The following is a 17,601-nucleotide window of genomic DNA, read 5'->3' on the forward strand; positions in this document are numbered from 1 at the left end:
AGTCACTATCTTCTCAACTGGGGTATGCTGTTCAAGTCGTTAGTTACTTACATTATATTAATTAATTAGCTAAAAATGCAGGGTTGTCAAAATCCAATCTCAGAAGCTACTAACTTAAACCATCAATAAATACTATATTAATATTAATAATATAATCAAACATTTTGCAATGTATTGAACAACCAGCTTGATAGTATGGTAGAAGAAGATATGAGAAAAAGAACCTCGTGGTGGCACTTTGTTATCAATACAGAAGAATGTAGGAAGGCTTCTTTGCAACTGAAGAACAATAAGGCCTCAGATTTGGATGGTATTCAGGCAGAACATATCAAGAATGGCTCCCTGAATCTCTATAGACATATTGCTGGCTTGTTCACAGGATTGGTCAATCATGGCTGTATTCTGAGAAACTTTAGAGAAACTGCAATAATCCCACCCTGAAAGATCAAGCAGGAGATAGAAATAATCCAGACAGTTATAGAGGCATAGCAATATCATCAGTGCTGGGGAAACTATTAGAGAAATTATCATGGCAAAATATCAGAGAATTTGGCATACAAACAAGCAACAATTCGGTTTTAAGGCTGGTCATGGCTGTGATATGTCTACGTTTGTCATACAGGAGTCTATTAATTATTTTCTTGAAAATGGAAACGAGATTGTATTTGGGTGCTTTCTTGACTTATTGAAAGCGTATGATAGAGTTATCATGCTCTATTGTTTATGAAGCTGATGGAACGGCATACCCCTACTTTTATCGTGAAATTCTTGAGGAACTGGTATAAAGAACAAGACCTATATGTGAAATGGAACTCGTCAAAATCAGCATCTTTCAAAACATCTAATGGAGTTCGCCAAGGCAGTGTACTCTCTCCTGCTCTATTTAATGTCCACGTTGATGACTTTATTACCGGATTGGAATAATCAGGAGTAGGTGTTTGAATTAACGAGAGGTTTAGTGGGGGCATCGCATACGTGAATGATTTATCGCTTCTGTCTACAAGCAGAGAGGGCATGCAGAGGTTATTGGAGATCTGTGAGAGTTTTGCAACAGACCACTGCCTGAAATGTAATATTCAGAAAAGTAAATCAATTAGTTTTAGGAACAGGTGATCCATTTACCGTAAAGAGACAGCTTTATCCATCAATGGAGAGCGTCTGCCTGAAGTACATGATGTCATTCATTTAGGTCATAAATTATCGGCTGTTCCAAAAGAACAACTGGTGCGGTGGAAGAGCGGTGTTGGAAGTTTTACTCTTTATTATACTCAATTGTAGGGGCTGTCAAAGGTGTGAGTCGTAATCCTACAGTATGGACAACGACAATGTACTTCGTATTGTTACCTGTATTGGGCTATGGATGCGAACTGTGGGATTTGGGAATGGGAAGTACCAAACGTTTACTACATCAAGCGTGGAGAAGAGGGTATTGTAGAGGGCTAGGGATCTCAAACAGAACATCCTTGCGGGAAACTCTTGGAGAACCTATTAGGGAAGTTCCTGATCTATTACGTGTTAGCCAACTCTCTTTCTTATGTAGAGCAGTTCATTCTAATAATGAATTAGTGAGCGGGTTCATTCTGAATACTCAAGGCAATCTGTGGCGATCAGTGGACAACGAGACAAGGACAAGAATCATGGTGTTGTCCTACATGGACTTCAAGAGCTGGATTAAACCTTAATTTATGTTTGTTTATTCTTCTACGTTTATTCTTCTATGACTATCTATGTTTACTTGTTAGTGTATGTATCTTGTCTGGCCTATAGCACTGTACTTGTAGTGGTACGAAACAAAAATATGTTATTATTATTATTAGTGTGTCGTGCTACCAGATCGGTCTGGTCAATTACAGGTACCGGAAGCAAACCCTGCTTCATAAGTACTTAGACCATCACGGCTGTCTAGAAAGAAGACATGAATTTACGAAGGATCCCAGTAGATCCCAGAAGCACTGTTTTCTGTAAGTGCTGCAGGTTGTGATGACCTGGAATAATGTCCAGTCATCATGCAATATAATATTTTTAATATAAATATTATTAATATTATTACATATAAAAATATTAATCGTTAATATTAGCAGTCATTCACATTTTACAGCAGTTCTACACGTATACTCTTGCTTAACTTAATTCGTTTGCAGAAGGGCGGTATGAATTTCGTCCAACAAAAATCCATCAACCATCATCTGTGGAGCAAATTGCTAGTATCCTTCGAGGAGCATCTTTGAAGGGCAAGACGGTAACAATTGTAGGATCTCGTCATTCTTGGTCTGACATTGCAGTGCCAGACGACACGATGCTCTCTCTGGAGAAGTACACAGGTGTCGTACACATAGACAAAGACAGACAACTTGTCACCGTTCGAGGAGGCACGACACTCGAAGAAATAGTCATCGCTATAGAAGCAGATGGACTAGCACTGCCGCAATTGCCTTCCGTCTCTGGACAGACAATAGCTGGTGCCATAGCAACAGGTAAGATGTTTGTATAGTTGGTATTTTGGTAGTGTTAATTACTATCAATTACTTTATGACTTTTTTGTTCAGGCACCCATGGAACAGGCATTAAGTACGGGAATTTGGCAACTCTGGTTACTGCGATAGAGATTGTGTCTGGTGAAGGGATTGTATGATAGTAATTTTTAGATGTCACGTGATCTGCAATTAGGCATTTTTGCCTTGCAGGTTTATCGAGCTAGTGAAAACAAGAATCATGATATTTTTAGAACGGCACTGATTGGACTGGGTGCTGTTGGAGTGATAACTGAAGTTACGATAACTTGTGTGCCTGCATTCAATCTTCACGAAGTCATTACACTCATGCCACTGCAGCAATGTCTGCAACAGTTGGACGACATCGTCACCAGCAGTGATCACGTCAAACTGTGGTTGGAGTTTCACACACAACAGGTACAAGTCTACAGAAGTAACAAAACTACATCGCCAAGAAGGGATAGCCCAACAGGATTCATTTTTAATCTCAAGGTTTACCTAACCTTCACTGTTGACTCGGTTGAGTGATTTATCAATCAGAATGTTTCACTCTTTAGTTCTATGTCTTTGAATATGCATCATATGTTATGTCATGGATCCCTAGACTTACTGGTGCAGTGATGTGGGTGAGTGTGAACATTTTCAAGTGTCTACGAACTGGAGACAGCGTTGGGTCTCCCCTCGAAGTATTCAACATTCCTCACTACTTTGTACGCCATCCAGAGCTGGAATACGGGGTTCCATACAATGCGACTGCAGATTTAATCAGAGAGTTGATCGCAATCAAAGAGGATATGAAAAATGAAATTTCATTCAACCAAATTACTGAGGTAGTTTTGTGGAAGTGTGTGATATATCACTAGTCGATAAGTTTTTTCTTAGATTCGATTCGTAAAGGGAGATGATATCTGGCTGAGTCCAGCTTATGGTCGAGACACGACGTTCATCACTGTCTTAACGTACAATCCATCAGATGTCCTAATGCACAGGTTCTTCAAACGCTTTGCATCTTCTGCAATACAACATGGTGGACGCCCGCACTGGGGAAAGCTTTTCTATGAGACAGAAGCGGAGCTGAGAACGAGATATCTCAAGTGGGATGAGTTTATGGCTGTGCGTGAGAAGATGGATCCACATCGAGTGTTTAGTAATTCATTTCTCAGGAGACTGTTTCATTTGTCAGTGAAACAATAATAGCTTTAATAGCAAGTTATTGCAGCCTGGTATACTGCATTTTGAGTATGTTACAGTACCTCATATGTGCAAACTAATAATTTGTGCTTTCACTTTTCTGAATTTCGAGCAACACTTACATTAATTAACTAATCAAGAGGTCAACCGTTCATTTCTTAGAGAAGCATTCCCTAGAGTTGAACGTCCTAGTTTTGTTTAGGTTGCAAAAGTGTCACTTGGAACTGTTTCATCTAGATATGTGATTAAGTTTTTTTGCGATGGTTACACTCGCTAAAAGCGTAACTAAGCTAAAATATAACATGTTTCTGGTTTGCTTTCATATAGTTAATCATGTGGAGTTATTTTAAGAGAAGCGAGCAGGTGCAATCAGCTTTAATTAAATTGACAGCCGTCGTGTTTTAATTAACTGGTCTGGGGGCCAATTGTCGCTGCCGTAACTCGTCCACCATCCACCCCTCCCGGACCCCATCCCCATGCAAGTGCTAACCCTAACCCTAGTCCCGGACCAGTCATGGCTGTCTCGTCGCTGCTGCTTTGTCGGTTGAATATACGTGAACGACGGATCAATACAGTAATAAGTGTAACTATCCAGCTCAAGTAATCGAGAGCTCGATAGGTAAAGTATATATAGTTAATTGCTAGTGGAAGAAAGAAATGTAAAAACCCAAAAGGTAAAATTCATGTAATTTTGGATGTTTTTTGCTTTTCACAATGTGGATATGTTGTAAGAAAGTGATTGGCCGACTGAGAGCGCATGCGTTTTGTATGTGTTTGTTCACAATGGTCGTTTGTTTTCGTCACTTGCCTAGTGGAGTTTCCAGTGTGCGTGTGCATCGGTGCTTTGCTCCAGAGATTAGCGTAGCTATGGGGTGTTGTTGTTCAAAACCAATTACTGACGACGACAAAGGTGAGAAATTGACGTTCGTTAATATGATAGAGAGTTCCATGTGTTGCGGAACGTGGTACATGAACAAAAAATTTCGCATTACATTTTTTGAGTTTTCGCTATTGTGATGAGGTTGTTGCTTCTTTCAGATGTTGAAAATCATGAACGCCGAAAGGATAAAAGGTAAGGGGTAACAGTGCACGAAGCAAATGTCTTGTCGCGTTGTCGGCGTTTTTGTCTCATGGCAACGTCCAAGATAATTGTCTAACGCGCGCTATTTTTGACAGGCACCGTGCTCGACAGTCGTCCACTGCGCAGCAAATCGCTAGCCGTTCGGTTCGTTTACATTTTTAGTATTAATTCGACAAGATATATACATAATTTGTTGTTGTTCTCACGTTTAGAATTTACCGCGAACAAATACTAGCGGCAGAGAAGATGAAATTGTGGCCGTAGAAGTGAGAGATGACGATGACAGACAAAGAGATGACAACAAACATCAAGAATCGCAACGGTCAAACCTTGAAGAAAAATATCAACAAGAGGAAGATGAAATAGAAGTAGAGGAACGACAAACGAAGGAATCGTTGGAAGAAAATAAGAAGGAAGAAGAGAAAGATGAAATGAAAGAAGAAGAAGAAAAAGAATCGATTCGAGAAGATGAAAATAAGCCAAAACAACAAGAAAACGAAGAAGCGAAAGATGATATTGAAGTTGCATTTCGAGACGTCGAGAGAGAAACGAGAAAAGGAAAAGAAACAATCGGATCGATTTCTGAGCGTCAGCTGTCATCAACGAGCAAATCGTCACTTCTTCCAAATCTATCGGTGAAGAAGAGAAGAATTCAAAGCAAGAGAGCGCATCCTCGTCCGATGTCGACAATCGAACGAAGCAACAACGGTCCGACTTTGATTGTATGACTGCCAGTCCAGTCGACGTGTCATGTTGCAGTACAACGATTGGTAAGTTGTCTTGTACTTCTATCTGCGTGCTGTCTGTGTATGAATCATCTTCTCTTGTCATTTAGCAATTTCCAATGTTTTATCTGATATGTTCCTTCGACCCCCCAATCCATCGTCTGATAAATGTTGTCTTAGTCCAGGAGAAATAACGTTGGAATGCAATAAACAGGTAGAAGGAGAAAGTTGTGCAGCTTCGTCCAACACGAGATCTGATGAAACGGAACGTGTTGGTATTGCAAGTTAGTTATAGAAGATTTATAATATAGTGGTGAATTGATGTCTGGAGATTTAGATTGTTTCTCTACTAGATACAAGAACTGAGAATAGAATGAGAATAATACGAGTGCGTGAAAGACTTGTTGATCAGTTTCTCGAAGCAGCTGCGTCAGATACCATGGACGACATCGAGACTATTGGAATTCTTTGCGGAAAAGAAGTGAGTACTTAGAGATGGACGTTGATCGATTGTGTACTGTGTGTGTTTGTTTGTTTGTTTGTTTGTTGCGTTATGCTCAAGCACTTCTCAGTAGTTAACTGTTTGTTCTGTTTGTAGATTAATGGAGAGTTGTACGTAACTCATATTCTCATTTCTGAACAAACGGGAAATTCATTTTCCTGTACAACGTATGACAAAGATGACTTGGCGTTTTATCAACTTGAACATGAGCTCATGACCGTGGGATGGATTCACGTAACCCAATATAAATCTTTCATTATACTTTTTAATCGAAGGAATCGTGTTTACAGATTGAGCCCTCTCATGGCTGTTTTATCTACGTCAAGTGTTGACCTTCATTGTCACTACTCGTATCAGAGACTGATGAAAGAGTCAATAGCTATCGTGCGTACTCCAGAACGGTAAGAGTGCAGATCGATTTACGATCGACCTTGAGTTGAGAGTGACTCGACGTGGAATGGACTGCATTACACCAATGGCGGATCCAGGATTTTGAAGAGGAAGGTTCCATCAAGCAGGGACTATCTTCCTACTAGCTGACAACTTTAATTAAATAATTAATTAATTAAATTAAAACGCAATATTGGGTTTTGTACTTATGATGTATACGGACGTCATACAAGAACTGCACAATTTGAAACTATAGATATTATCCACACACTTCAATCATTGTCTCCTAAAACGAAGGGAAGTTTCATTCTTCTTGGATGTAATTTTCCAAATTCTTCAACTAGTTAACTTAATTGCGATTGAGACTACTGAATTTTCTCACACCTCGATCTGTCGATTTTCATAAATGCATTTTCACTCAGACGATCAGCAGACATTGTGGCTCTGCGGTAGGTTATCAGGAGCTTCAACTGACTAAAGCTTCTCTCACTTTCACAAGAAGTCACAGGTATAGTTAATGCCAGGTGCAATAAAACTCGTGTATTCGGAAAAGTCCATTGATCACATGCCTGTAAAGCATCTACAAGCTTTGTAGGCACTGCTGAAGTAACGATATCGTTCTTCCATTTTCGGACCCACATGCGGTATTGAGTCGGGAACATTGCTGAATGAGGTAAGTCATCCTCGTAAAAATCTACAGCTTTGGCAAGGTCTTCAGGAATCTCGCCGTCAGAACTGGGACACTGGTTTGGAAAAAGATGCAACAACCCGGTACCATATAGCCTCGCCCCAGACGCATGTGGATTGCAGCCCCGGATGCGCTTTCATCACCACTACTGTAGTGGTAGTGGTGATGGAATCACATCCGGGGCTGCAATCCATACTACGTCTGGGGCGAGGCTATAGGTACCATAAGATGGATTGTCGGTAAACCTGTCTTGCAACTCAGTAACGACATCCGACAAAAACTCGTTGTAAAGGGTTATTCGATAGTAATCCTCTGCAGTTGTTGCACGAACATTGCTTCGATGCCGCTGACGTTGATTATTCCTTGGCTTTCGTAGCTCAAAGTCTTCTCCGTGAAGGTTTACTCCCAGTTTACTAGTCTCTTCGAATATCCACCTAAACTCTTTCACAGAATCACTCTTCGTGTCCTTTAGAATTGAAAGCACAGTATCGACTTCCTGTAAGCAAACAGGACATCTGCACTCTGCATCTGTAGCTTGACTGTCAGTCCTCTGAGGCAAGACAAAACGTGTAGTAGGATTTTAAAGCAGAGTAGAAAGGGAGAAGACTCCAACTGATATCGAAAGTCATTATCTTTAGCAACCGTTCCTTATCCCAGCTCCAATCTGCTGCACCCAGACACTCAAACTGTCTTGGAGAAATAATGGCTTGGAAAACTATGTGCATAATAGGGAGGAGCTCCAGGAAGACCACATGAGCATCAATGCGCTGAATCCAACGAGTTCTGCACGCATTTTTCAATTTTTTGCCTGTCATTTTCGGAAAAGTGACATCCACAGCTTTTTCAAGAAAACGCTGCCGTTTCGCTGACACTCTAAAGAATCTGACTATCTCTTCCATGCACAATTCTGTATTCTGGAACTCCTGTATCTTGCAGGCTGACACCACTGCAAGATTAGCCAATGTGCAGCTCAGTGAACGTAGATGGCCTTAGGAGCCTGCACTTGCACAACAGCTCTACACCCTGACCGCACACCAGCCATATTCGAATCACCATCGTAGCACTGACCTCGCAGGTCAGAAGGAGATAGGCCCTAAGATTTTAGACACTGCAGTATGGTAGTAGCCACTACTTTTCCAGTGATTCTCTCTACTTCCACAAAGCTAATGAACGTTTCATTGACATCATTGTTCAGAACATAACGTATACATATTGAGCATTACTCTTTGTTCGGAACGTCCGTTACTTCGTCAGCAATGATTGAGAAAAACTGTTTCTGAGACTGTACGGTTCCAGACTACATATAATATTATGTACTACCCTAACGAATTGTGAATCAGAAGTTGACGACAGCTGAGGGAGATCAATGGAACCCACTGAACCTCCCCTGGATCCGCCTATGATTACACGTTGCAAGCTTCCAGCACATCAACTGCATCGTCACCCTGAACGCGAATTTTATCGTCTATTGACGGTACGTCGTGTAATTACAATATTAGTGAAATGTGTGTGTGTACTTGCGTGCGTGCGTGCGCGTGTGTGAGAGTGTGTTTGTGTGTGTGTGTGTGTGTGTGTGTGTGTGTGTGTGTGTGTGTGTGTGTGTGTGTGTGTGTGTGTGTGTGTGTGTTTGTGTGTGTGTGTGTGTGTGTGTGTGTGTGTGTGTGTGTGTGTGTGTGTGTGTGTGTGTGTGTGTGTGTGTGTGTGTGTGTGTGTATCGGTTTTGTGTTTAAGATGCCAATCACATGACATAGGACATGACAAAACCGGTCGTTGTCGCAGACTTCCGGTATGATTGACTATAGATGAAGCAAATACGTACATACTGTAGTATAGAACGAGGATACGGACGTGTACTAGTGTAGTTATCTCTAACGTATCAATGTATATATAAATATCTATATTTAGTTGATTTTAAATTATCTATATTTAGTTCATATTAAATTATCTATTATTCTACTATAATATTGTAATGTTGAAAATCTACCTTGGAGTCCACAAATACTTTAGATTAAATTAATTGACTACCGTTGATTGTACTATTATTCCTAAACAGCTACTATGTCAAATTATAAGTTACGTGAGCACCTCAGGTCCTGTATGACGCTCTTACGAAGTTGAGTGGAGTCTAGGCCTTTACATGTACTCGCGGCCACTCAGTGCGCTTGCGCAAGGTGGCGCGGACTGCATTTTGATTGTGAGCGTCAGACTGTCTTCTTCCGTCTTAGACGTCGATAGCGATTACCGTAAGTACTAGGGCCACGTACAGTGAGACGAAGAGACGAAAAACATCAGGTAATTAACTGTAACTCATTTCATGATTCAACGAGATTTGTTCTAGAAGCTGCGTGAAACATGCATATATTGACATATAATATAATTCCGTTTTAGACCCATTTGGTGCATGTTTGGGTGTTTATTCCGCCGTTGCTAGGATTCTTTTTCTCATTAGATTACACACCTACCATAGCAACCCAACTACATGTTGCATATTTACCGGTCAATAAACGGATTTGACCAGTCAATATCTGTATACTGCTTACTGACATAAAACACAACTAACTTAAAACAAAAAATAGCAAAAACAAACACAACTAGCAATCAATACATGGGCATACCTATTTTAGATTACAAGCTTATTCTTTACCAATAATAATGTTTACAGTACTACAGTTTGTAAAGACACAGTCAGAAATGAAATGGATTCTCTCTTTCCGTTAAAGACGATTGTTCAACCTGGACTACTTTGAGCTCATCTGCCTGTTCCGTTGTCTCTCCCGACTCCTTGACTTTGGCGTCAGTGTAATCTGTGCATGGCCATTATCCAAAGCTTTGCTCGCTGCCATTTGCTGCAATTCAGATGGTTCTTGGTATCGTCTCAGTTAGTGCAGGATTTTGTGGCCCGTTCTGCCTTGAATGACATGTTCAGGAACTCCCGCTTGAAACAGTCTTGTTACACTAGTAGCTCAAAGAGCGTGGTTGGTTCGAACTGGAAGACCAGCTTCAGCTGTCATCACTTCATCATTGTAGCCAAAGTGTTATGACTGATTGCCTGCTTTGAATACCAAAGACCAAATGAAGGTGTAGATAACAAAGGTTTATAATAGAAGGCTTCTCGAGAAAATCCTGCTGACAACTGACTTAGATAGAGATCCAAAATTTTGACGTGACAACGGTCGCCAGCTTCTTCATTAGCGTATCTGATAATCCACAAACAACAAAATGCTATTACCTTACAGAGTCACGTTGGAGCTTGACTATAATTTACCTTGTGACTTTCTTGTTTGGATACCGTAAATCACTTAGTCCACGACTATGATTTTTGGATCCGTGCTCAACGTAAATGTAACAGATTTTTAACAATCCGTCTGTGGTTTGGGTGCATCTACTTACCTGACTCCATTTGAGGCTTCTGTGCTCCAAGTTTATCCCATTAGGAAAGAATATTGCCCTCAGTAGTTTTATAGGTGTGTCTAACCCAATTACTCCCTTCTTCCATAGACCGTCTTCTTCTTCACAAGTGAATACATTGAAACCCTTGATTATCGTTCCTAGTCCTTCTTGACGTAATTCTCGACAGATTGTATCAAGAGCATTGCACAAACCTCCAAAACGATGTCGAAAACGTCGAAAAATTAAACGAATCGCTTCTGTGCTGAGCTCGAAGTACACGTTGTAGTGCACATACCAATTGTACGAGAGTTTTTTAATGATACTTGTCACCGTTGGTCTTCCTCGCCTCAAGTAAGAAGTATATTAGCCACTCTTACAAAAGTTGTGAATCCTTCGTTGAGAGAATGTCTGTGGGTACCTGCTTTTCTTGTGCAGCATCCTTGTTTCGATTGCTTCTCCATGCTTCAGATGTTCGCATCACCCAACTGTTGCAGGCAGTCGTGTTCTTGCAAATCGTACCCTTGCTGTACTCCTGTACTTTGTCCATACTCGTCTCTTTTTCCAGAAAATTTGCTGTCAAGCTGGCTAGTACTAGTGGCCTACTTTTTGGAACCAATGCGTCTCATCTTTGTTGGCGGCTGAAAGTCGTCGTCCTGGTCATTATTACGGTCTTCTTTCTGATCCGATATCACGCTAGCAAAGCACGTGGATAATGTACTGTACTAATACTTTTGAGCACGTGGCCATTTAAGGGGCTGAGGTGCACGTCAGCACACTTCAAAGCTGTCAAAATGTGGTTGTTTGACATAAAACTTTAGCATTCATTGCAATACACAACCACTCTAACTCAACTTGAATAATCTATGAACTCTAATTACATTAGAATGTTAAACATGCAACAAATAAGCTAATGCATGGTAGGGTCGACGATTATCTCGGGAAGCCCCTCAAGAACTCAGTCAATAAATTAGATATGGTCTACCTACCATGAATAAACTTATACTAACAGCAAATTATTGCAGCCTGCTACTGCATTTTGAGTATGTTAATACCTCACCTCATATGTGCAGTACTAGTCGTGTAGCCAGATTTGGTAGATTTCTAAGAGGGCACAAGTATATTTAACACCGCCATTTGCAAGCATTCGTTGCAAACTAAGAATTTTTGATTTCGCCTTTCTGAATTTCGAGCAACACTTACATTAATTAATTAATCAAGAGGTCAACCTTTCATTTCTTAGAGAAGCATTCTCTAAAGTTTAGCGTCCTAGTTTTGTCTAGGTTGTAAAGTGTCACTTGGAACTTTACCATCTAGATATGTCCTTTCTCTTAAGTCTTTTTGCGATGGTTACACTTGCTGAAAGTGTAACTAAGATAAAATTTAGCATGTTTCTGGTTTGCTTGGAGACTCTCATATAGTTAATCGTGTCGAGTCATTTTAGTTAATGTTTTGAGGAGCGAGCAGATGCAATCAGCTTTAATTAAAATTGACAGCCGTCATGTTTTAATTAACTGGTCTGGGGGCGATTTGTGTCTGCCGTAACTCGTCCTCCCCACCCCCGCATTCTATCCCCATGCAAGTGCTAACCCTAACTTTAGTCCCGAACCAGTCACGGCTGTATACCGTCGCTGCTGCTTTGTCGGTGAATATACGTGAACGACAGATCAATACAGTAATAAGTGTAGCTCTCCAGCGCAAGTAATCGAGAGCTCGCTAGGTAAAGTGTATATAGTTAATTGCTAGTGGAAGAAAGAAATGTAAAAAACCAGAAGGTAAAATTCATGTAATTTTGGATGTTTTTGCTTTTCACAATGTGGATATGTTGTAAGAAAGTGATTGGCCGACTGAGAGCGCATGCGCTTGTATGTGTTTGTTCACAATGGTCGTTTGTTTTCGTCACTTGCCTAGTGGAGTTTCCAGTGTGCGTGTGCATCGGTGCTTTGCTCCAGAGATTAGCGTAGTTATGCGGTGTTGTTGTTCAAAACCAATTACTAACGACGACAAAGGTGAGAAATTGACGTTCGTCAATATGATAGAGAGTTCCATGTGTTGCGGAACGTGGTACATGAACAAAAAATTTTGCATTACATTTTTTGAGTTTTCGCTATTGTGATGAGGTTGATGCTTGTTTCGGATGTTGAAAATCATGAACGCCGAAAAGAGAAAAGGTAAAGGATAACAGTGCACGAAGCAAATGTCTTGTCGCGTTGTCGGCGTTTTCGTCTCGTGGCAACGTCCAACATAATTGTCTAACGCGCGCTATTCATTTTCGAAGATGACTTGGCGTTTTATCAACTTGAACATGAGCTCATGACCGTGGGATGGATTCACGTAACCCAATATAAATCTTTCATTATACTTTTTAACCGAACCGAAGGAATCGTGTTTACAGATTGAGCCCTCTCATGGCTGTTTTATCTACGTCAAGTGTTGACCTTCATTGTCACTACTCGTATCAGAGACTGATGAAAGAGTCAATAGCTATCACGTGTGCTCCAGAACGGTAAGAGTGCAGATCGATTTACAAACGACCTTGAGTTGGAAGTGACTCGACGTGGAATGGACTGCATTACACCAGTGGCGGATCCAGGATTTTGAAAAGGAAGGTTCCATCAAGCAGGGACTATCTTCCTACTAACTGGCAACTTTAATTAATTAATTAATGTAGAAACGCAATATAACGGGCTTTATACTTATCATTTATACGGACGTCATACAAGAACTGCACAATCTCAGATTATTGATATTATACACACACTTCAATCATTGTCTCCTAAATCAAAGAGAAGTTTCATTCTTCTTGAATGTAATTTTCCACATCCTTCAACTAGTTAACTTAACTGCGATTGAGACTACTGAATTTTCGCACACCTCGATCTGTCGATTTACATAAGTGCAAGTCCACTCAAACGATCAGCAGACATTGTGGATCTGCGGTAGGTTTTCAGGAGCTTCAACTGACTAAAACTTCTCTCACTTTCACAAGAAGTCACAGGTATAGTTAATGCCAGGTGCAATAAAACTCGTATATTCGAAAAAGTCCATTGATCACATGCCTGTAAAGCATCTACAAGCTTTGTAGGCACTGCTGCAGTAACGATATCGTTCTTCCATTTTCGAACCCACATGCGGTATTGAGTCGGGAACATTGCTGAATGAGGTAAGTCATCCTCGTAAAAATCTACAGCTTTGGCAAGGTCTTCAGGAATCTCGCCATCAGAACTGGGACACTGGTTTGGAACAAGATGCAACAACCCGGTACCATAAGATGGATTGTCGGTAAACCTGTCTTGCAACTCAGTAATGACATCCGACAAAAACTCGTTGTAAAGGGATCCAAGTGCCAATGAAACTGATCACAAACAGAGTTCTGATCTCAAAAGTTGTGATACCACAAGAAGAAGACATCACTAGAAGGGTTGAAGGTAGCACTACATTATGACAGACAGCAACAACTATTCCATGTCCAATAAACACACTAACTGATTAACTTCACGTCTACCGTCTACTAAACAATTAAACTCATTCGGGTACCTACAGAACTAGTAAATGTAAGATGTCATTAGTCCACAAGAACTGTACAATGCAAATGTCTAACAAAGATCTAGACTACAGACATCAAATCATCGACATTCTACATCACGATCAAGGAGGCACACAGACAGACAGACTAAATGAATGAATGGCTAACTGACATACAAACATACTGATAATATGCAGTAGTAATTGATCATCTCTGGCAGGAAAAGCAGCAGCCACAGCTGCAAAGCTATCTCTTGCAAAATCTTTATGTCACACCATATGCCAAAGACTAGATAGTGGAAGTTTCAATACTGTGTACTTGCCAACTGTCCTATCACACCTAAAACAGACTGAGCTTATAAGCAGGCTTGACCAACACATATCAACAACAAAGTATGAGCAGAAAACGATAATAGCACCTGGCCAAAAAATGAAAAGCAGCCCAAACAGTTCTACCGGCTTTCGAGTAAACTAGGTCGCAAAAGGAAGGCAGAAATACTGACGTATCATTTGTATACATAAACCAATTAAAACATCTATTTAATTTGTATTGCCTACATCAGAGCTCCAAACCCACATGAAGCAAAACGTTTATGTAAAACAACGTCGAAAAAGACTGTTGTATGTTTCTGTTAGTATGACCTCTTCATTTTTACAAAATAGCGAACATGTTACAAGATGCAGAAAACTCATCTAAGCAAATTCTTGACGCAGTTGTAAGAGACAATGCACATTGTATTGCATATTGTAGTCACTGCCAGTGAGTAACCAATCGATCATTTTACAGGTTACCGACCGCACATATGTCTTTCGAAGACCCTTTTATGCTACAGTAAGTTCGTTGCATTCATCTGGTACCAACAACATTACTTACTGCAATAATGAGATAAAACAAACAGCCACTATTACATAATTTCAGTGACTGTTCACATGTTACTGGCACTTCAACTAAGCTTACTGACTCCTTAACTAGGCAGACCAATAATGCCATCACACCTGGTGGACATCATGCAGTTACACTACACTGCATACCAGGTGCCAGGGTCAAAGTTGGCAAGGGACAGAAAATCAACCGGTTGACTCCTAAAATGTGGGAAGAGATGAAGTCTCGGTGTGCTTACAACCAACTCTGAAGTCATTAACAGAGAACGTTGTAATTGGTTTCAGACTGCAATATAAGGAAAGCCATTGAGCATCTTATCATACTAGCAACAGAGGTTGATCAGACACGCTTACTGGAGTTCATGAGTTTATGTATATTATTATGAATAAATAGTAGCCTTATCGGTTAGTTTAATGTTCATTAGTTAACTTGGTTTGACATATGGCAGACATATCAACATCAAATATTATTTGTTTGCTGTTGTTGTGCTGTTATTTGTATTGTTAATAATGATGATGATGTTTGTGGTGGTCAAAGACAATCAGCGATAAACATGGTGATAATGATGGTGCCACCAATGATGACAATTTTTACTTTACCACTCCAGCTCATACTCAATAGTTGGACTTCACAAGTGAATTGACCAATTACGGCATCAAAAAGCCTCAGTCTTCTGGTCAATAAGACTAGTGGATCCCTAAAACATGTGTTTTAACTAATTCTACTGGTCACATATGTCTGACCTAAGCAACTTGTTGTCAGTCATGAAGTCCAACTGGTCGATCAATATCTGAGAACTAACCATTATATTCCAATGTGCGCTTACTATAATTAATTAATAATATACCTGGTCAAACTCATGCCTTGTTGCTACGACATCATGTTAGATCAAAAGGTTTTCCTTATATTCCACGCTGGTAGTGTTGTGGTTGTGTGTGTGTGTGTGTGTGTGTGTGTGTGTGTGTGTGTGTGTGTGTGTGTGTGTGTGTGTGTGTGTGTGTGTGTGTGTGTGTGTGTGTGTGTGTGTGTGGCCTGCACCACTTACTCAAGTAAAGACAGAAAATGGATGGATGGATGGATGGATGGATGGAGTGTGGTGTAAGTAGTTGCGTATGAAACGTCTGTACATAATGTATGTATATATTATATAATGTTGTAGGGTTACACCCATCCACTGTAACTCCCAACAAGTCAAACAGTGACAGTAATTCACGTGCACAGAACCACACAGAAAAGAACAAATACTACAGCTAGAAAGTGGTAGACTGTTACAGACATCTCATGTGCATTACATGTATACTACACTGTGCGTACCTTAGTCAATTTCTACGCTCTGTCGCTCCCATGACGACTAGATTACGGCTAGAGCTACGAGTTCAGCTACAGAACTGAAAACAAGACGACGTGCAACTGTCAATTTCCTTCTGTACATTCTGCAGTAGTCTCGCGTAGCCAGACCATCTCCGTCGGGCTACACGATAACGCGCGTGTACACATGAGTTTACCACGTGCGGCTTAGAGGGAGCGCACGCTAGAAGTCCAGGACGACGTTTACCGGGCATCAAACAAATAAGGTCTGCAGAACATTCGTCTCCGTCTGTGTGCGTTTGATGAGCTGGTGTCTGTGTTACGTGAAAGTGCTTACTATTTCTTCGTTGCAATCTGCGATCCTGATGCCTTTGACAGGCTTTCAAGCCGACCACTCCGATTTGCATGTGTAGTGTTTAGTTTCTGTGTCTATGCTGATTGTGTACAGATACCAGTACCTTCGATCTTGCAAATGGATAATTGCAAGCATTTGTGGTATTTCTGTCTTCAAGTGTGCGTGGTGACTGGCCAAACGACAACATATTGCAACCATGTACACGCCTGGGACCAAAATAACGCCCATGCCCTAGTATACGCACAGAAAAGCGTTTCTTTCTATGCGCCCAGGGCGTTATTACGAGCGAATACGGTATTCATTCAGTAGCCGATCCATGCACACACGTTCCTCTCATTTGGAGCCCTTTTCCCATATTTTATAGTTCTAAAATTCAAGTCGGTTGATGGCTTATAGTCTCAAACACGCAGGGGTCTAGATTACAGACCTACATGTAACAACTCAAAACAAATTCTGTCGTCTTGCTGTTTGTTCACAAGATATCTCTCGTATGACATCATTGTAGCCGCATAACTGCATGTTGAAACTATTGTTTCTGGAGTTTATAACAATGGAAACGCCCACATATAAAGGTGCCCCTCCCTCGTTTAGCAAATCCTAGACCCGCGCCACTGGCTTTTTTGGTGACGGCATCTGCTAATAAGACAACATAGCTATAGGACCAAATGAAAATTATGAGCTTACTAGTTCAGTAATTTAATTGGTTCGCGCCACCTACTCGGAGATGGTCAGGCTACGCAAGACTACTGCCACTTTCGCCACTATAGGAGTATATCTAGGTATACACTTTGTGTAGGGCATGCATTTTTCGAGCCTATGTGCGATAACAAAATAGCCTACTCTTCCGACTGTTACTTCACGTGCATGTATATCACGTGCTCAAGCCTAATTACCTTGCAGACTTTATGATGTCATGATGCAAACAACTGGTGAGCGCAACGATTATCGCTTATACTGAACAATTAATTAATAGTCAAAGTCTAGAAGTGTTGACTGTATAGAGTGCGAGAGGAGTCTACTGGTGCTAGAGACCTCCCACAGCAAACTATAACGCCCCTTTGCATGCATTACACG

The 17,601-nt window shown here is 40.7% G+C and overlaps 2 protein-coding genes and 1 long non-coding RNA gene across 3 annotated transcripts in view; all 3 read left to right on the forward strand.

Moving 5' to 3' along the window:
• The window catches only part of LOC134180059 (L-gulonolactone oxidase-like), a 3,915-nt gene extending 128 nt beyond the window's left edge, over positions 1-3,787 (forward strand). The window contains exons 1-6 of the mRNA XM_062647138.1: positions 1-22; positions 2,142-2,474; positions 2,547-2,626; positions 2,685-2,984; positions 3,050-3,322; positions 3,375-3,787. The exon at positions 1-22 is cut by the window's left edge and continues 128 nt beyond it. Coding sequence (XP_062503122.1) covers positions 1-22; positions 2,142-2,474; positions 2,547-2,626; positions 2,685-2,984; positions 3,050-3,322; positions 3,375-3,686 — 1,320 coding nt within the window. The 3' untranslated portion in view covers positions 3,687-3,787. The remainder of the gene's footprint in view (positions 23-2,141; positions 2,475-2,546; positions 2,627-2,684; positions 2,985-3,049; positions 3,323-3,374) is intronic.
• Positions 3,788-4,550: 763 nt separating this feature from the next.
• Positions 4,551-5,501, forward strand: LOC134179644 (histone H3.v1-like). Its single transcript, XM_062646580.1, has 4 exons — positions 4,551-4,593; positions 4,722-4,755; positions 4,860-4,908; positions 4,977-5,501. Exons 1-4 carry the CDS (start codon positions 4,551-4,553, stop codon positions 5,490-5,492), a joined length of 642 nt encoding a protein of 213 aa, XP_062502564.1. The 3' UTR covers positions 5,493-5,501.
• Positions 5,502-12,381: 6,880 nt separating this feature from the next.
• Positions 12,382-13,222, forward strand: LOC134180487 (uncharacterized). Its single transcript, XR_009970010.1, has 4 exons — positions 12,382-12,465; positions 12,577-12,627; positions 12,735-12,790; positions 12,852-13,222. It is a non-coding gene; the product is annotated as an uncharacterized LOC134180487 (long non-coding RNA).
• Positions 13,223-17,601: the final 4,379 nt, after the last annotated feature.

Source organism: Corticium candelabrum, chromosome 5, assembly GCF_963422355.1.
Source record: "Corticium candelabrum chromosome 5, ooCorCand1.1, whole genome shotgun sequence".
Lineage (NCBI taxonomy): Eukaryota > Metazoa > Porifera > Homoscleromorpha > Homosclerophorida > Plakinidae > Corticium > Corticium candelabrum.

Bases quoted from the DNA above. Each gene is read 5' to 3' on its own strand.
- LOC134179644 (XM_062646580.1), top strand. From the start codon at position 4,551: ATGGGGTGTTGTTGTTCAAAACCAATTACTGACGACGACAAAG. The intron at 4,594-4,721 runs GTGAGAAATTGA...TGCTTCTTTCAG, and splicing joins AATTACTGACGACGACAAAG to ATGTTGAAAATCATGAACGC. The intron at 4,909-4,976 runs GTTCGTTTACAT...TCTCACGTTTAG, and splicing joins AGCAAATCGCTAGCCGTTCG to AATTTACCGCGAACAAATAC.